The following is a 20,159-nucleotide window of genomic DNA, read 5'->3' on the forward strand; positions in this document are numbered from 1 at the left end:
CCCTCCTCCCCAAGCCCGCCTCCAACCACGTCCCCTTTCTCAGCAATCTGCCCCCTCTCCCCCAGCGGTTTGAGGCTCCACCACTTGGGGGTGGGCGGTGGCGGGTGGAGAGCAGGAAGGGACCACTTGTCTAAAACCTATCATTATATAAGGAAGTCATTTCTACAGCTTTCCACACTTTAACAGAATTATCAGACCCCAAAGGCTGCTATAAGATAATTTATTACAGACTAGCCAATAATCTCTTGTAACAATGGCACATACAATAATTTAAAACAGCAAAGATTCCTAGTTTCTTATTTCATGTAATAGCCAATGGACAATGCAGAGTCCTCAGGAAGTCCAAGAGGCTGCTACTGAGGTTATCGAAGGCCCTTCTCTGAGCAAGGGGCCTGGGAAGTCCACATGACCCTCTGGAAAAAGTTTGTCTCTGACCTCCCAGGGAGTGTTGAGCCCCCCCCTTCATCCAGCTGGTACTGAGGGATCACAGTCCAAGTTCCTTCTGTAGGGTTGAAGGTCTATGAGGGGAACTGCAGCTGACCTAGATGAAGGGGAGTGAGGACAAAGGCTGGATTCTTTCTGCAAGGGGGAGGACCGTCAGAAGGCAGTGGCCATAGGTGAAGAGGACTCTTTCTAGATTGATTTCCACAACTTTTGGCTTTGTTCAGGGCTTTTTCACGAAGAAAATACAGTCCTCTCTCCTGGATCCTTCAACTAGCTCTCAGGTGCATACACTTAAGAAGAGCTTCTCATGTCCTGAAGCATCACTCCTCTTCCTAAAGGAGTGAGGTAGGGGGACTCATGGGCAGGTGGCCCCTGGTGCTTGGGTTCCAAAGAAATTCTGCTCAGGGCTCTGAAGCACCATGGGAACCTGGTTCTACTCATGACAGATAATCTGGGCAAGGGATTAGCAGAGCTCATTTCTGAAAGGTTTCTGGTTCAGTTTCAATGCCTTGTACTCACTTGAGCTACTCTACACCAGTAGATTCTGCTCAAGGGACAGGCTGAATTCTATTCTGTGTGCTCCTGCCCTGGCCATACTCCAATCCAGACCACAGGGCTCAGCAATACCTGTAGACTCAAATGATCACTTACCTAATTAGGCACAAGCTCCAGGCCCTCTAAACTTGTTCTTCTAGTGATTGGTATGTACGGATTTAACTGGATAAGGTGTGGTATGGAGAGGGGTAGAGAAGGGTTGTGGGAGTGGAAGAACCTCTGCCAAGAATGGCTGACACTCTCAGAAACGTCTACCCCTCTGTGGAAAATCTCCCTGCCTGGTAACCCCCACAGCCCAGCTCCCAGCATCACAAACCTGCTGGTCAGGGACTCATGACCCTTTCTGTGCAAAGCCATACTCGCATCACCCCAAACTTTTCCTTCAACGTCCTTAACGGAATGAGTCAACCTCTTGACTACGAGGACCCTAAGAAACACAGTAACTCCCACTAGCCCTGACTTGTGGAACTGGTGCCATCTGGTTGGCACAGGAGCCTAGGTGCTCAGCTCCCCTCCTCCACGGAACGAGACTCCGATTTGAGCTTCACAAACTCTCGGGCCACTTCGTCATTGCTCCTCTGAGACAGAATCCGGAGAATGGTCATGCCTGTCTCATCCATGTGGATCTTCCGGCCCAAGGGGCACCAACAGGCACAGCTGCCCTTGGCTGCCACGTCCCTCAGAGGCATCACAGCCAGCCCCAGAACACGATCCTCCCGGGCAAAGCAGTAATCCTTCACACATATTTGCAACTCATAGGCTTCTGGCCCCTCTTCATTTCCCAGGAGGCTGTGAGCACAGGGTAGATGGAAGGTGGGAGACCAGAGCTGAGGGCGTCCTCAAATGAATTCACCCCAGCTGCCATCCAGCCCATCCCTTCTTTCCCCTCTCAATTCTTACCCCCCAGATCAACCCCATCCCAGAGTCCTTCAGGCCCCCAACCCATAACTTACAAGTGAAATGTCTCATTGTACTTGGGGGCCCAGTTGTTGCTTTTTGACTTGGTTGTGAACTTCCTCTTCTTATCACTTTGGTGAGGGCCAACCATGGTTACTTCCACAAAGGGCCGGAACATACCGGCTGTCTGCCACTTGAGGTCATTGGCAGCCACCACTGCACAAACATGGGAAACCTGTGAGAGATCCCATCAAGCATTCCCAGTTCTTGAGCCCCGGGTGGCATTCCCCTTGGAGGAGGGCTAAGCTGAAAGGCTGGGATAAGCAGTCCCTGCCTTTGACTGATGAGGCCACTGGGCAAGAAAAGGTCTGGGGTCTGTAAGCCCATGCCACTCACCTTTCACTGTGACCTTGTGCTCCCCAGTTCCAGGATGTGTAAACAAGTCCACCTGAATAGAGACTTCTCCCACAGGATCATCCACACCGGACCCTGAGGGACAGATGGACAGATGATTCCCCCACTGGAGAACTTTAAGACTTTAGACCTAATTATTCCAGGTAAAACCGTGGAGTTGGGAGGCTACTATCCTACATCCTAAAGCAAGAAGTAATCACCCACAGAAGCTATGGGGAAGTAAGTAATGGGAGAAGGAAAAGAACGGGGATAAAGACTAAGACTATGTATTAAAATACAAATCAGGGTGACAACATCTTAGGTGAAACCTCTTCCAGAACTGCACCTGGAATCTCTCAGATTCCCCAAACCTCTCCCAGCCTGCAGAATTTTTCATTGAAAGTTGCTGGGAAAGGACAGTGCTGCCACCCTGTATTTTTGTCTGAGAATTATGTCCACCCCATGGTGTCTCAGCAGAACAATGCGGGTCCCATCTAGCCAAAAGCAGCACCTTCCCACCTGTGGAGGCCCCTTCTTGGGAGGCTGCCCTGCACAGAATGACTTTTTCCTACTCAAACCTGGACCTCTCTGCAAACAGCTCCCCAGTCCCTCTGGCCAATTTTCAGCCTCCCCTCTGCAGAAGCCTCACTCTATTTTGGGAAAACACCAGTACCCTACACCCCAGATAAAACTTCTTTGTCCTTAGACGGAGGGGTGGGGGAATTCTGAGGACAGCTATTGTTAACCCTGTCTCAGACTGTATGAATACACTGCCCATCTCTGAAACTTGGGATAGACCCTCTGAACTCTGATACTTGGTTCCCCCAGCCCCAACATAAGCAGCTCATTCTAGTTCACAGGTGACAGTGTTAGCCCATATTAGATTCACATCTGCATGGTATATAACGTACCCTTTTCCGGCTGAATGTCCTCATTAGCAGTAAACCTAATACCTTTCCCATCATGCACTGAGTGAGGACAGGCAAGTCAAGAGGTAGCAGCAGTAGGACAGAGAAAGAAGAATCAGTTAGAGGTCTAAGGAGTTAACAGCCATTCAGAGCAGCTCTACACATATTCTGAGGGAGCACGGAGATGGGGTAGGGTGGAGAGAGAGGTCAAAGAACTGGGGTCAATGCTCGAATGCTCCAAATTATACTTAACAGTTTGAAGATCAACCAAATCATGGACAGAAGCAGTAGAACATACAGAGAGAAGGTTTCTGAGACCCACAGGGCACAAAAGAGAAAGTTGTAGGCTCTAATTTCCTAGGCCCTTAAATGATAAAGCAGTGGGTAGAAAACGTACACTCACAGTTGCATCCTCCCTGCAGTCACCACCCCTGCCTGCTGTTACTTCATGTGTGCCCATTCGAGCGTCTCCTCATCTTTATATCTAGCTTAAAGCTCAATGTTTCCAAAAGGCCTTTTGGATTAACTCCTATCCTCCCTGATGTTACAGGCCTTTACATGTACTCAGCTCTGTGAAAGATCCCCGTCTCCTTGAGCAAGGCTCATAACTTCTTTTGCTCTGCCTTCTCACTCTGGACTTGAAATACGAACATACGTGGAAAACGGAGCAGTACTGCAGGTCCCTTGTATTTTTCACCTTTCATCAACTCTATTCTAACTGCTTAGATCCCTCTTCCCCTCTGCGTCAGCTCTGTGCTCCAGATCCACAGCTCAGTAAGGCCTAAGCCTTCCCACTCCCGCCTCCACCAGGTTCACTCCTCCAGGCTTCCCTGGAAGGAGCAACAAGAACTGCGCCTTGAAGGTCCTTTCCAGGAGGACCTTCCCAGGGTGAGGGTCAGAATTTCAGTCTGAGCCATGTCTAGGCAGATGTGTTTTGTTATGAATGGGCCTGCCTGGAGGCAAGGAGGGGTTCTGAGAACTGGAAGTCACTGGGAGAAAATCAGCTGCCTGGGTTCCCTGTGCACTAGCATCACCCATGAGGCCGGAGTCTCAGCTCTGCAGAGCCCCATGATCCGCACCCTCCCTTCAACTGCTCCCGTGGTTTGCCTCTCTTAGTCTTCTCCTCACCCACACTGGAGAATCTGGAAAGTCTTTTGCTTTCTCTCCCCTGGACAGCTTCCAACTTAGGCTCCCAAAGCTATGAATCTTCATGAGTGTCTCAACCACTCATTCTCAAGGCTTCCTCACAGATTTTTCCTACCAAACAGGTATACTCCTTGAGCTCAACACACATGCACTGGCCAGATGATGTCTGGGAAAAGAGAGCTCAGGCACATTTCCCAGGTCTCTGTGATTCTCCTGTCTGGTTTGAGTGTGGGTTGGGGGTAAGTACTGGGATCCTGCAAGAAATCCTGGTGTCTGGGTTTGAAGGGCTTTCTGGAGAAGTACTTGGATCCTCCCTGAGGGCTACAGGATACTGACTCCCTAGGGACAGAGATGTATCAGGGAGGGGAGGTGGGGACCCAAAGCCCTTAGGCCTTACCCTGGGCAATCTGTGAGCGCACAAAGGTCTTGATGAGCGTGTCTGTGGTCTGTGTGTACAGAGACAGGGCATAGCGTAGGGATTGCAGATCTGGGCTCTTCTCCAGGAAGGTTTTCTTCAGCCCATTGCCTCCTGCATGAAAGTATTGCTGAAAGACAAGAATAACTGCTAACTGCTACTGCCTCATCCCCTTACAGAGAGGCAGCTCTCCAACAGTGTTACTCAGAGAAATGACATTTGAGCAGAGGCTCAGCGAAGATGCTGGAAGAGGATGGTGAGCCATTCAATAAACAGCAATATCAGGAATACCACACAGAGCCAGAGTCATAGTCTCTCAGGTGAAGAGTATTATTTGAATATCTGGCAGGAGTGGTAAGGGATGGCCACGTTTCTGGACGTGATTCTTGAAGGATGACTCTATCTGGACAAAGATATGTGACAGAAGCATTTCAGGAAGAGAGTAGTCAGAAGTGTTGCTTTACCCCTGGGAACGCTTAGAGCACTTTATACCTATGGCATACCTCTCCGAAGTGCCCTAAATCACAGCCCACACGTACCTGCCTTATTTATCACTTTACCAGGTTATAAGTATCTTGATGCTAGGAACTATATCTGATTCTCTCTGCATCCTTCATAGTGTATAGTGCCCAGAACACATGTTGCCTGGTGGAATAAATGAATGTGTAATAGGAAAAAAAATCCTTCGAAAACCCAAATGATTTTAAACATAAGTGAAGAGGTCAGCCAGATGTCGGGTATTAGGATCTGGAAGATTAATTCCCAGTGGAAAATATTCATGAATGACAATGAGGTACAAAGTGAACTAAACTGTCCGCAGAACCCAAGAATAATGTTCTAGGTCTGTGGCGATTCACCCGAGACCACACAGGAGGTACCTTTTTGGTTGGTCCCCAGCAGGAATATGGAATAGCAGAGAAAGATGTGGACACAAAAATCACTCTCTTCTGGATGTGGGGTGGCAAGAGCCCGAGGGACACCTAATCTGGCAGAATGGAATGCCAGGACCAAGTGGTAGTAAGATTGTCTAGAGGAGGGGGAGGTCTCCACCTTGATGGTGTCCAGGGCGAGGTCAAGGACAGCACACTGCTTTGGAGTGAGACTCCGGGTTTCCTCTCGCGCCATGTGGTCCTAGAACCCCAGAGAAAGCAACAGCATCAGGACAGCTTATGACTGTCATCAAAGTCTTTCCCCCACCTGTCAGCCACAGCTACATGTTCCTCTCCTTCCCCTCTGCTTCAGTCTTCAAAGCTCAAATTTCCTTCCTTCCAGGCAATCCCCAGCCTCAGAAGGACCCCACACATCCAGAGTACCTTGAGTTTGGAAAGGTGGCTCAGCTCCTTGGCAGCAGTGAAGATCAACTGGGTGCCCTGGGCAGAGAGCGAATCAGTCAAAAGCAGAGAACTCCAAACTCAGTCAGGAAGCATGGAGGAGGTTTAGGGAGACACAGCAGGACGAAGTGGAAGGGAGGTGTCCTTACCGTCTGGTCAGTAAGTGGGGGCAGAACAATCATCCTCTCCATTGTATTCATTACCACCCGCCAGAGCTCCTTCAGTACCCGCTTCAGGACCGTCTTCTCACACACAGTGGCAAAAAGTGTGAGGCTGCAGGACCAGGCAACAGGTAAGGATGGGGTAAGTGCTTGAGAGCTCCCCCTCCCTGAGAGGCTCCTCTGTGACTGCTTCTGCCCTGTTCGTCCCTAAAGGACAGTCCTCAGTGCTGTACTCACTTGCCATCCAGGAAGTCCATGAGGGGCCGGAGCACACTATCTGCATCTTGAGTCACTGAGGCCCGGGCGCTGGGGGATGCATTCCCTGGGCCCCGCACCTGGCCCAGGATGTCGGCCATTTGTTGAACACACTCATCAATCCGCACCTGGAAACTACACATGTGCCCACAGTGCAGCCCTCCCTGCCCCAAATGCACACTGTCCCTAAAGCAGCACCAGCTATTTGGTCCCACTCCAGCATACTCATGGTGTAGCTCCAACAGGGACAGCCAGCAGGAAGAGGGGGAAGATCCGCATATGTGCAGCTGGGTGGATGAGTGTGGGGCAGGGGATCTGGGACTGGCCAGGCACCACACCTGGCTCTGAGGGCTGTGTGTTCTGGGGCCACCGACCTGTTTCCAAACACCATGCTGAGCTCATCCAGAACCGTATTCAGTTTCACCTGCAGCTCCTTCAGACTGTCTGCAGCTTCAGGGTCCAACTGTATCCACAGGAGGCAGGCTTCGCTAAGCTGGTTCTCTTATGCTTTCCTCCCTTCCTGTGCCCCCACTCCTCCCTCCTAGGGCCTCTACCCCAATGCCTACTCAAATCTCTCAGCTCAAACCACTCCAGACCCCAAGCTAAACTCCTGGTCTATACCCAGTCAGGAGAGGGTGGAGTTCTGTGGCCAGGGAGCTCAGGAACAAAGGGAAAGTACAGCAACCCCAAACCTTAAGACTTACCTCCTTGCCTCCCATGGCCTCAAACATTTTCTCCAGCTGGACCCTCAGTTGCTGCATGTTGTTCATCAGGATGCAAGGCTTTGGGGACAGAGGGAGGTGTTGAGTTTGGCTCCATTCAGCACAGAACTCATCAGGCTAGAGTCCCTCCCTCTCTCACATTACTCCAAAAGCCACAGGGAATTTACAACACATATTACATGTGTCTCTCCCTAAGCACTGAGATCTGGAACCAATGCAGACATCTCTCCTTGAATGAAGACTAGAAGCAAATGTTTCTGCTTTTAAGCTGGGTGGGGGGCCCCAGGTGTTCATGGGATTACCCTTTATAACTCTCTGAATGTATTAAAAAGAAAGAAAGAAAGACTAAGCAAAGGCCTAGCTCAGTAGAGAATAAACTACCAAATGGAGGCACAAAGGAACCCCTCATCAGGTTCTTATTATTTTGTGGCATAATCTCAAGCACAGCCCTGCCGGGAATCACACGTCAGGAGAATCACCCCACCCTTAGCTCTGAGGAGAGCTTCAAAAGCAAAAAGCCTAACCCTCACCATTTTCTCCTTTGTGCAATAAGCTGGGAAGTTCTTTGATAAGATGTCTGCATATTCCATCAGCACCTTCCCGATGGTCTGAGAAAAGAGGAGAAAAGGAAAGGAGAGGGAACCCTTAGCTCTACCCACAGGGATCTTACCTGAGGTTGTACTTCTCATCCCAGAACAGTAACAGCAGGTATGCAAAGGGGAATGTCAAAGTAAGGCACAAATCTCCCTCTCAACCCCAGAACGGCACTGAAACAAACCCACCTGTCTGCCCCGGACTCAAGTAAAGGGGAATGGGGGTAACGCCAGGCTTAACCCAAAGGCCATCACAAAGAGGGGTTGAGCTCAGGCCTGTGGCTAGGCTGTGATGTGATGGAGGTAAGAGGGGAGGGGTAGGGAAGGTCATGGTCACCTTAGCAAATCTCCTCATGTAGTGGGCAAGGATGTTGGGGTCTGGGCATTCCAACTTCCGGATGATCTCAAAGCTCTGATTGAGCTGTGTGAAGACGTCCACCACAGAGCAGGAAAAGAGTGCGTGCTCTGATGTCTGCTGGAACTAAGGAAGGCCACACACAGGGTCATCTTCAGCTGCTACCTTTTCCCAAGTCTGTAAGGTTCTAAAGGGCTCTCTGCCCAGCAGGGGTGGCTCAGCGGCCCGCGACAGCCCTCCTTACGGACTCCACAAGGCAGGGACAGCCATCCTGGTTGAGCCCAGGAACTTCTGCTGATAGCTAATTGCTGGGAGACCTGGCCTGACCCCTGTGAAGCCCAAGCCCCCGACTTACCCCATCCTTCTTATCTCGTTCCAAGGCCCCACGCAGAAATTCCAGGGACACATCTTCATTCTCATCCAGCCACTGTAGGACAAACTGCTCAAACCACCTGCAGCCAGGCAGGAAAATTGGGGGTTGGAGCTAGTGGTTGGCATATACCATGTACCTGACTGTAAGGATACTGGCCTTGTCCAACCCCTAAGCGCCCCTCTTCCCTCTGCAGCCCCCACATGATGACTCACGCTGGGTACTCAGGCACCTGCCCCTGGAGGGCAGGCAGATCCCGCATGTATTCATTGTGGAGCCACTTCACCTTGAAGTGCAGGTTCATGTAGTCAGCACTCTTACACAGCCGGTCTTTCTCATGCTCTAGTGGTACGGAGGAAGGCTGGGTCAGGTCCTGGCAGTAGAGGCCATGGTTCCTGAGCTTTCCCAAGGCGGCAGATCTAGTCAGGTGGCTCTATCAAATGTCTGAGAACAAGGGTGACTCCCAAGCACCTCCTCACAGCCACCTCCCTCTAACAGTGGGTACTCTGCTAAAAGCCTGGCCCAAATCTTTTTTTAGAGACTAAGCGAGACACCCAGATAAGGCCCACAGTCTTCCTGTGCTGGCTTTTGGAAGTGCAAGTGAGGTACTGGCCTCTGGTGAAGAAGAGGAGAAAAGGATGTAGGTGCTAAGGCTGATTAGTGGGGAAACTGCCCAGGACTGGAGAGACATGACGGTTTTGCAGGGCTTTTCTAATCCTGGTACCTGAGCCATTTCCTCAGATGAGATGAGCAGTCGTATATGACATAAATGGGTCACTGACAACCACACAGACACAGGGAAAACCAAAATGGGCCTGAGCTGACAGAACCAGCAGTTGAGCAGCCATGGTGTAACAGAATCTTGAAGTAAACTGAAGGGTCCCAGAGCAGAGCTGGGACACTGAAAAATGAACCCTCAAAGAAGTATGCAGACAAGTCAGTTTGGAAACACAGCCAGATGAAAGGGCCATCCTGCTACAGAAAATGGGATGCTTATGGACTTGAAAGGTTATATAGCTGAATCTGCAGAGCCTTCTGGGAAGTCTAGGATAAAGATCACCCACAGCTTGCCCAGAGAGTCTGGCACTGGCCACACCCACAGGCTTTCTTCATTTACCCCCTTTAGAGATGAAGCATTAGTTTGAACAATAAAAGCCAACTGTGTGCTTACATATAACAATGGTGAAAGCAAGCAAACTGGGGAGAGTACTGAGCAACAGAGAAGGGAAGATCATTGTCCTTGGGAACTCTACTGCTCAACTCAGAGTTGCCATGGGTGACGCTCCTCCATGTCAAGGCAGAAGAGCCAGTCTGGGGCAGCCGGCCCTTGTGAATTAATACAGCAGACACTCAAGGAGGAAACGGGAGCCCGGGATTCAGCCTCAAAAGGCTCCCTTGTTCCAGGAATTTCATCTCCTGGCATTGTAGGCAGCACCATCTCAACCCAAAGTTGCATTTGCAGTCTCTTCTATGAAGCAGTGAGCAAGAGAAGAGGAAACAGCAGTAAAACTAGAGGTGAAGGGACAACAACCAAAAGTTCTTACCACCCAGAAAGAGGACTTTTCGTATACGAATGACAGTGGATGCTTGTGACAGAGCAGAGACACCAATGAGCAATAAAGAAAGTGAAAAAATCAGGGACATCAGAGAGACTCTCTCAGGGCTTGCCCCTTCTCTCCCACCCTGCTGTCCTTAAACCAGGCCAAGAACCTAGAAACGTGAAAAGGTACCAGCAGGAGGGCCCTTCCTCCTTCCTGTTCAACAACCCACTAGAAGGGAAGCAATGCTGCCCCATCACTCCAGAGCTCCCTAACTGCTTTCTTCTAGGGACCTTCAAGTTACTGTATTTACAGAGAATTCTCACTTTCTCTGTCAATCCATCATCTGTACTCTGGTCCAAAACCCCAATTTCTAATTAACTTCTGTGGTACAAAAACACTGGGCACACTTTAAACTGTTCTAACAATAGTAAGACTCCCATGGAGTCATGCTCCAGTAGTCGCTTGAGGTTGCTGACGGTGGGGTGTGGTGATCAGGGCTTGGTTAACCTGTCAAAAGGGGCAGAAGGGTATCTAAACCTTCTCCTGCCCGTGACTGCCACAATCCTCCCTCCATTCATCTTTCATCCTTGGAGAGTTCTTTCAACCTCATGATTTCAACTTTCCAGCTTGCTGATATCTCCCTGGTTCTGGTAATGTCTATACGAGGATTTGATGGAACGTTTCACTTTGCCTGGGTTTAACTCCAGTCACCACCTTTTGCCATTTTAACATCTCCAGCTGAAGCTGGAGTATACACACTAATCTTACCCTCTTGTTCAATGCCGAGCATCATCCTCCAGTCTTCCTTCTTCCTCTTTATTCACATCCAACTAACTCACTAATCGCTGTTGATTTCATCTCCAAAACTCCTCCGGAATTTATCCATTTCTTTCTAGTTACACTTTTACCTGTCTAGGTCTCATTACCACCTTCGCTAACATGCATTACCACAATAGTCTCCAAACTGGTCTTTCCTCCTCCAACCTATTCTCCATACTGTAGCCAGAGTGAGTGGCCTTTCTGTATTAAAAATCTAGTTATGTTAATCCCTTTCTTAACATGGGATTGTTGTTCAATGCCTCTCAACTGCCTCAGGGTAGAGTCCAAAATCCTAAACATGGCTTAAAACCTCCTGTATGATCTAGCTCTGTCCTACTTCTCTATCTTCACCTCTCCTCTCCTCCCCTACACTCTAAAGTGCTAGTCACACTGAACTACTGCTTACAGTTCCCCAAGCATGCCAGCTCTGTCTAGACCCCAGGTCTCTGAACATACTGTATCCTCTGCCTAAAATGCCTGTCTCTCCCTTCCCTGTCACTAATGCTCTCCCTCCCCACCGGCTAAGTTTTATCATCCTTCAGGTGTCAGTTTGTACATCACCTCCTTCAGAAAGCCTTCCCAGGTAGTCCTCCCAGGTCCAGGTTACATGGGTCTCCTCTCAGCACCCTATGCTTATTCCTTTAGTAGCACTTAAAAACTTTGAATTGTAACTGCCAGTTTATAGGTCTGTTGTCTTGACTGATCTGGGAGCTTCTCAAGGGCTGGGGCTATGCCTCATTCATCTCAACTAGCACAGTGCGTGGCCCAAAGAAAATACTCAATATGCCTGGTGAATGGGGTGGGGATTTACTGCAAAGGGGCATGAAGAAACTTTCTGTTTATATGTTAATTGGGAGAGTAGTTACACAGGTGTACTTATTTGTCAAAACTCATCAAATTGTACTCTTAAAGTGTTTTTATTTTATTGTATGTATATTACACCTCAATAAAGTTGACTTTAAAAATACTGGGTGAGTGATAGTGTTTTCACAGTTGGAGTCAACACTATCCTTTTATTAAACAGGTCTCCCTTTCTCTTGCCCTCCACCATTCTGACAATCACTAAGCCCTGTTACAACTTCCTTCCAATGTCTATCAAATCGCATTCTTCCTCTAATTCCTCTGCTCTAATCCCAGCCCCATCCGCTCAGCCCTAAATGATTACACTATCTGCACTCTGCTTCCAGTCTCTCCCTGTTCCATCTGCCCCCGTTTTCCATTGAGGTAAAATCTTATAAAAATACTACTTTGTTAACATTGCATCTCTGCTCATCAGCCTTTAATAAATGCCAGGCAGTATGCTAAGTATGTCACATACACCTCAGTTACTTCATTAGCTCAATGAAATAGATGCTATCATCACTCCCATTTTATAGATGAGAAAATGGGAGCTCACAAAAGTTAAGTAGCTCAGTCTAAGAACACACTGTTGAGTAGGTGGTTAAACTGAGATTTGAAACCAGGTCAACATTAGTTCTTTCTCTTGAAGCAGTTCAAACCTTTTGTGTTTGTTTTAAACATATATATGTTTATTTATATACAAACATATACATGTTTTAACATATATAAACAGACAGGAAATGCAGCTAAATAAGTGAGCACAGATGGGTATAAATGGGAAGGTCTGATACAGGTAGGGAGTGATATCTTTGTGGACCAAAGTGGGAAATGAATAAAAGAATAAGCTGAATGAACAAGATGAGTAATAATTGGTCTGTGACCCTGTTCTATAGGAGAAGTGAGGGAAGAAGTATCTTTCTGGCTTTGTCACACCAATCCAGAACAACTTTCAAGGAAAGTCAGGCCAGGCAGTCTACAGCATGAGAAAATAATCCTTACCTATCTATGTATTTAAGGTTCTGAGATTCTGTAAAACTGTAAAGATAAGTTTCATAAGACCATTCTCTAATGAGCGGGCCACTTGAGAACACCCAGCATGGGAAGGGTTGATCTCTGGGCTGGGAGAGTTTTAAATAGGCACTTGCTCTAAAGCTGGAAGGAGGAACCTACATCCACACAGCAATTTCCATTATTCCTTTGGCTGAAGCTTTGCCTACCCAGCGTCTCCTGAGGCCTATCACCCACCATGCCTAAAATCACTCTAGTTTCTCACTGTATTATTCACCCAGAACTTGTAGTTGTCTGGGAGAAGAAAGGGACAGCAAACAAGGTGCTTGGACTAGGGGTCTGCAGCCCACTGCCTTGGGCACACCCTTACCCTCCAGTGCATATTTCATGTCTTGGGCAAAGAGTTGCCACATCACTTCTGCGCTGACTTTTCCCACATTCAACTCCTGAGGAAACCTGGATGATGGAAGAAGCCACAGTCAGAGAACATGGCAAGAGCCATTTGATTTGATTGCTTCCACGGCTAACATGCCTATTTCTTGGAGGTCAGATCGAAGAGAGGAGAAGCCTAGGAAACAGGGCTACTAGGCTCAAACTGCAGAAAAGGGACCCAGGGGCCAGGGGTAGGACAAGTGAGGGCAGAGGATCCCCTCAGGCAAGGTGGCCCTAGGGGAGATGATGCCTAGAAGGCAGGGAATTGTGGCCAAGAGGAGAAGTGTTGGGGTTGGAAGACAGGCCCAGGTTAAATAAGCAGGAGGAGAAAGGGCAAGGAGGTGGGTATAAGAAGGCCCACTTTATTCATAGCAGACAGACACATACACACATGCTCTCTGGATCCCCTGGGACTCCTATGGCAGCCATTCCCAGAGGTCTCTCACTCAAGGGAGGCTGGCTCAGTCTGGGCAGGGCCCCCCATTATGTTTCCACACCTGTCTCCAGAAACAGTTACCCAGACAGATACAAGGGACAGAGGGACAGATGGACGAACAGGAGGAAGAGGTGGCACTGCAAACACATAGAGATAGGAAAGAAAGAGGCTGTTAGACAGATGGACAAACAAACCACTAAACAGATAGGGCCAAGTGAGGTGATACTTACTGGTTCAAAATGAGTGTGTAGGAATTCTTATCTTCCTCTATGATTGATACAACAAGCGTGATGAGTTTGGGCCAGAAATCCAGGTTCCTAATGCTGGGCCCTTGTTCCTCTGGAGGTAGCTCCTGATTCTTGTTCCCAAGGAGATGGTGATAGACAGTGAGAGTCAGAGTAGAACATGGAGAGTCTTCCTCTCTCTCTTCCCCACTCCATGCCCCTTCCTTGAGAATCAGGGACCCTTCCTCTCCTACAGCCTGTCTTCCACAAGACCACACCTGTTCTAGCAGAGGGGTGACCACTGGGAGGTCCTTGGACATGAAGAGTCTGTCCTTGAGAACTTCTCTCCCCAGCTCCAGGGCACTGTTCTGACAAGTTCGGTCAGGCATAAAGATGCCTGTACCCCTTCCTCCTTCTCCCAGTACCTATGGATATAGTGACTTCTTGGCTGAAGTACGCAGCCCTTCCAGTCTAAGTAGGTCTAGTTCCATGTGACCCCCACTGGAAGTCCTTCTCTTCTAGTGATGGCCCTCCTCTAATATCACCCTCTGCCCCACCACACACATGTACATCTCAACTCTGAAAAGCTCCTTCAAGTTCTGCAGGAGCTACGTAACAGACCTAGCATGCAGGTTGGCCCAGCCTTCAGTGAAGCAAAACTTCCCTTAACTTCCCTGAATGTTATTAGGGGGAAGAATTGCATCTAGAAAGTTATTTGCTTAGCTGGAAAAGAAAAGACCATGGAGAGCCAAGAATACTCAATGGGGAAAGGATAGTCTCTTCAATAAATGGTAATGGGAAAACTGGATATTCACAGGGAAAAGAATGAAATTGGACCCCTATCTCAAACCACCCACAAAAATTAACTCAAAATGGATTAAGGACTTAAATGTAAGACCTGAAACCATAAAACTCCTAGAAAAAAACATAGGGAAAAAGCTCATTGATATTGGTCTTGGCAATGATTTTTTGGATATGACAACAAAAGCAAAAATCAGTAAGTGGGACTACATCAAACTAAAAGGTTTCTACACAGCAAAAGAAACAATCAACAAAATAAAAAGACTACCTACAGAATGGTGGAAAATATTTGTAAACCATGTATCTGAAAAGGGGTTAATTTCCAAAATATTAATATATAAGGAACTCATACAACTCAATAGCAAAAAAATATCTGATTAAAAAATGGGCAGAGGACTTAGACATTTATCCAAAGGAAATATACAAATGCCCAACAAGTATATGGAGAGATGTTTAACATCACCAATCATCAGGGAAATGCAAATCAATACCCCAACGAGATAACATACCTGTTAGAATAGCTATTATCAAAAAGAGAAGAGAGGGACTTCTCTGGTGGCACAGTGGTTAAGAATCCTCCTGCCAATGCAGGGGACATGGATTTGAGCCCTGGTCCAGGAAGATCCCACGTGCCATGAAGCAACTAAGCCCGTGTGCCACAACTACTGAGCCTGCACTCTAGAGCTCGTGAGCCACAACTACTGATCCCTCATGACACAACTACTGAAGCCTGCGTGCCTAGAGCCCATGCTCCACAACAAGAGAACCCACTGCAATGAGAAGCCCACGCACCACAACGAAGAGCAGCCCCCACTTGCTGCAACTAGGGAAAGCCCGCGTGCAGCAACGAAGACCCAACGCAGCCAACGATAAAAAAATAAATAAATTTATTTATTTTTTAAAAAAAGAAGAGATAAATGCTGGCGAGGATGTAGAGAAAAGGGATCCCTGGTGCACTGTTGGTGAGAATATAAGTTGGTATAGCTACTACCAAGAACACTATGGAGGTTCCTCAAAAACTTAAAAATATCACTACCATATGATCGAGCAATCCCACGTCTAGGTATATACCCAAAGGAAATGAAACCACTATCCTGAAGAGATGCCTGTACTCCCATGTTCATTGCTGCATTATTCACAATAGCTGAGACATGTAAATGACCTAAGTGTTCGTTGATAGAGGAATGGGTAAAGAAAATGTGGCACATAGATACAGTGAAATATTATTCAGTCATAAAAAAGAAGGAAATCCCGCCATTTGTGACAACACGGATGAACCTGAAGGGCATTATGCTAAGTGAAGTAAGTCAGACAGCGAAAGACATATACTATATGATCTCACTTATATGTGGAATCTGAAAACATCAGACTCATAGAAACAGAGAGGAGAAGGTTGTTGCCAGAGGCTGAGGGGGTGGAGGAAATGGGGAGATGTTGGTCAAAGGGTACAAACTTTCAATTACAAGATGAATTAAGTTCCAGGAATCACAGGTACAGCACGATGACTATAGATAACAATATATACTGTACTGTATACTTGAAAGATGCTATGAGAATAAAGCTTTAATGTTCTTACCATAACAGAAACAAAATGGTATTTATGTGAGTGAAGGATGTTAACTAACCTTATTGTGGTAGATGTTTCACAATATACACGTGTATCAAATCAACACATTGTATGCCTTAAACTTACACAATATTATATGACAATTATGTCTCAATAAAGCTGGGAAAAAAGAAAGAAAAGGCCTTAGCTGGGAAGAAACAAAGGAATACAATGGTGGATGGCAAATCCCAGATAGGACAAGTAAAGGTCACCACTGAAAGACTGGAATGGACATTATTTCCCACTGAGATAAGAGCAAAATTGGAATTGCCCAGGAGCACAGGAATAGGGCTTTTATGTAGGATGCCATATATCATCACAAATCTCCACAGTCCTTAATAAACCTGCATTACCAGGAAATTACTAGAAACCAGGACAGAATCCACATTTGGTTGATTCTGCCTCCTTAATATCACTGAAATACATCTTTTCCTTTTACTTGGCTCAGGCTCTTATCATTCAAGGATCTCCTAACTGGTCTTTGATCGTCAATCCAATCCTTCTACCACTCAGTTGTCAGTGATCTTTCTGGAAGGAATCTCACAGTGTTACTCGTCCACCCTTCAAAAAAGGTCCAGCTCCATAGCTTGAAATAAAGGTCCTTCCGAATACAGCCTCTCTCTCAACCTCATACCTAACCACTCCCTTCTGTTGCAGCCATCACCACACCACTACCACCAATTATTTGGTGCTTACTGTATGCCAGGGACTCTGCTAAGAACTCTGCATGAATTATCTCATTTAATCCTCATAACAACTCCATTGGGTAGAAATTATTATCACCTTCATTTTACAGATGAGGACTCTGAAGGACAGTGAGGTTCCATGACTTGACCAAGGTCATGTAGCTATAAACAGCAGAACCAAGATTTGACCCCAGACAGCTGAACTCTAAAGCCTGACACTGTAACTGGCATAATTAAATTGCTTATACTCCTTCGAATTAATAAACTCATTTACAATTCTGTGTCTCCAAACATTCCGTTTGCTCTATATGGTATCCCCCTCCTCCCCAGCCCCTTTCTTTAGCTAATTCATACTCATTGCTCAAAATTTATGTTGAGCTCTACCTTTTCTGAGAAGTATTCCCTGACACCCCTGGTCTGGTTAGATGCCTCTCTCTGGGCTCCCAGAGCACCCTCTGTGAACCTCTCATATACATGTAACAAACAACTACAACTACAATAAAATATAGTAAAAATAAAATAACAAAAACCAATAAATGTAGTAATTTGCCCCCACCTTCACCAAACAATGAGCTCCCCCAAAGCAGAAATGTGTCTTAATCATCTTTACATCCCTAGTGCTCGACCTGTTAAAAGAATGGATAGATGAATGAGCCAATGACTGAAGGTCAGTAGAGGGAAATAAAAGATACCAAGGGTTTACTTCAGTACAAATAATGAATAATGAGAAAATGAGAGTGAGAGAAAGTAAAAAACAGTTAGCAAAATACAAAGGCTAAAGAAAGTCCCTGAATGGTTTGTAAGGTCTCTTTCAAAGTCTAGGTTCATCTCATGCTAGGGAATAGAGACCAAATATTCAGACAGACCGCTGCATACTTGAAAGATAAAAGCTGAGAACAGTGTCTTTCCCCTACCAGAGAGAATCCACAGATGGATGACAGAGCCTCAAGTGTGGCAAGCTAAACAAAGACCCCAGGAAAACCTCCCATGGACTTCAGAACCAGTGGGAGGTTTTACAGACCTAAAAAGGAGAAAGTTGTGGGACTTGCCTGGTAACGCAGTGGTTAAGAAGCCGCCTGCCAATGCAGAGGACACAGGTTCGAGCCCTGGTCCGGTAAGATCCCACATGCCACGGAGCAACAAAGCCCGTGTGCCACAACTACTGAGCCTGTGCTCTAGAGCCCGTGAGCCACAACTACTGAGCCTGAGCCACAACTACTGAGCCCGTGAGCCACAACTACTGAAGCCCGCATGCCTAGAGCCCATGCTCCGCAACAAGAGAAGCCATCACAATGAGAAGCCCGCACACCACAACGAAGACCCAATGCAGCCAAAAACAAATAAAGGAGGAAGTTGTAAAGATAGTACCTGAACAAAAAGCAAATTTGACAATGCAAAGGGGGAGTATGAACAAGATTTTAGTCTTTACTAAGGCGCTCCTGGGAAGAATTACAAATTGGATGTCTTCACCAAAGGGTAAATGTCCCAGAGATTTAGGTTGTCCTCCCATCATTTGCTATCCAAATCCTACTGCCTTTCAAGGTCTATCTCAAATACCCTTGTTTTATGTAGCTTTTCCCAATATCTCATCAAGAGTGACTTCTTCCTCCTTCACATTTATCTCTCTTTCAAGTCCCTTCTAACAGACTTTGGTTGGAGTTATACATATGCTTATGTGACTGTGAACTAACTGAAGGAGCACTATGCTTCCTCAGAGCTGGCCTAGAACAAACATTCAACACATATTTGTTGGACTGAAGGGAATCTACTCTACAAATGTGTGCTCAGCAAGACATTCCTAAAATATCAACTGTAACTGAGTAATTAGACCCAGAAGGAAGTCCTGGCTTTGAAATAAGACAAAAAAGGATACCACTGGAAGGATTTAGAAAAACATACAAAGTCACCAGGTACTGAGTTAAGATCCCAGCCTAAACCAGATGAAGTAGCTCAGCCTCCCAGAAGGACAGGGTTAGCCTTGATAGTCAGCTAATGAGTATGTCTCAGAAGACCATGCAGTGCAGAGAAAAGTGGTCAGAGGGAAAAGTTAAACATCCACAAGCCAGTAGCTTAGATCTCAGGGGAAGGGAGCCTGGAACATAGAGGGGTTCACATGAGTCAGAATAAAATTAACCTTGGGGGAAACCAAAGACTCTGGGAAGGACTAAGAATTCACCTACTCACCCCCTGAACTGTGCTCAAATGTAGGTCACTTTTCTTCAATACCAAAGTAAAACTTATTGTTGCCACTTCTGTTCAACTCAGTTATGTCACATCTTGTCCAGTGATTCCTGTCCATCCACAAATGTCTCACGTGGTCTAGATGGTCCCCACTCCACAATTCACTCACTCTCTAGAACATCAAGGACTTTATCCTGAGCTCCCTTCCACCATGACCACAGCAAAGGGAAGCTGAGGCTCCAAGAATGACTGACAGTTGGCCCCACCTGATCCCGAACCTCTTACCAGCTGGTACTGGCGGCTGTACAAGTCATGGCAGTTGTTGAAGATATACTCATATGTTGAATTCAAACAGGCTTTCACACAATCCTTTACCACCTGGCTGGCTCTTGGAGGGCTCTGCAGTTCTTGCACCTGCCAATTAATAAAAAACAATATGGGTCCAGGGTCCTGCTCACCTGAGTGGTCTCTCCTCCTAGAACTGCCCCCAAATTATTCCAGATTCCTTCATCCCTCTGTAGGTCCCTGGATCTTGCCCTGGGATGAAATTGTCAGGACAGCTGATGGGGAGAACTGCCTAGCCCAACCTCCTTGACCCATGGTCTTCTTAAAAGTAACTCAGGAACAGATACATGGAAATGTGGGCTTAAAGGTGATAAATCCTATAGCCTTTGACTATGCCCAGTGATTCTTATTCTCCATGTCCCTGTGGCCAGGTCCCCAGCCTGGCACTGCCCAGCCCAGTTCATCTCTTACCTTCATTCTGAAGAAAGTAATGCTGGTCAGCAAATCCACTGTGGACTTTAAGTCCTGAAGTCGCTCAGGGCTCCCAGCAGGGAAATTATTCTATTGCCAATCAAGCAAATGTAAGAAAGGAACAGAAGAATATGAAAGCCTTCCCTGCCAAAAGCAATGAAATCAGAAGCTTCCCTAAGTGCTACCCACTGGGATCTTCCCTAGTTGAGAGGAACAAAAAAGCTGTAAGACCACAGGTCTCCCTCTCTTTTCCACAGACACAGGCCCTTGCCAAAAGCAGGGGT

The 20,159-nt window shown here is 47.0% G+C and overlaps 1 protein-coding gene across 3 annotated transcripts in view; it reads right to left on the minus strand.

Moving 5' to 3' along the window:
- Positions 1-206: 206 nt before the first annotated feature.
- UNC13B (unc-13 homolog B) overlaps positions 207-20,159 on the minus strand; it is a gene marked incomplete at its 5' end in the record, with an annotated part of 220,009 nt that continues 200,056 nt past the window's right edge. For 2 of the 3 annotated variants that reach the window (XM_082655904.1, XM_082655903.1), the window contains 19 exons: positions 207-1,788; positions 1,953-2,112; positions 2,293-2,385; positions 3,201-3,257; positions 4,741-4,888; positions 5,809-5,889; positions 6,072-6,128; positions 6,239-6,362; positions 6,488-6,640; positions 6,880-6,968; positions 7,210-7,287; positions 7,758-7,835; positions 8,158-8,301; positions 8,531-8,627; positions 8,761-8,887; positions 13,124-13,209; positions 13,852-13,979; positions 19,405-19,533; positions 19,876-19,965. In XM_082655904.1, the coding sequence (XP_082512030.1) occupies positions 1,503-1,788; positions 1,953-2,112; positions 2,293-2,385; positions 3,201-3,257; positions 4,741-4,888; positions 5,809-5,889; positions 6,072-6,128; positions 6,239-6,362; positions 6,488-6,640; positions 6,880-6,968; positions 7,210-7,287; positions 7,758-7,835; positions 8,158-8,301; positions 8,531-8,627; positions 8,761-8,887; positions 13,124-13,209; positions 13,852-13,979; positions 19,405-19,533; positions 19,876-19,965 (2,205 nt within the window). In that variant the 3' untranslated portion in view covers positions 207-1,502. The remainder of the gene's footprint in view (positions 1,789-1,952; positions 2,113-2,292; positions 2,386-3,200; positions 3,258-4,740; positions 4,889-5,808; positions 5,890-6,071; positions 6,129-6,238; positions 6,363-6,487; positions 6,641-6,879; positions 6,969-7,209; positions 7,288-7,757; positions 7,836-8,157; positions 8,302-8,530; positions 8,628-8,760; positions 8,888-13,123; positions 13,210-13,851; positions 13,980-19,404; positions 19,534-19,875; positions 19,966-20,159) is intronic. The other variant, XM_082655905.1, reaches the window with a different exon arrangement.

Source organism: Grampus griseus, assembly GCF_964374135.1.
Source record: "Grampus griseus genome assembly, chromosome: 6".
NCBI classification, from domain to species: domain Eukaryota; kingdom Metazoa; phylum Chordata; class Mammalia; order Artiodactyla; family Delphinidae; genus Grampus; species Grampus griseus.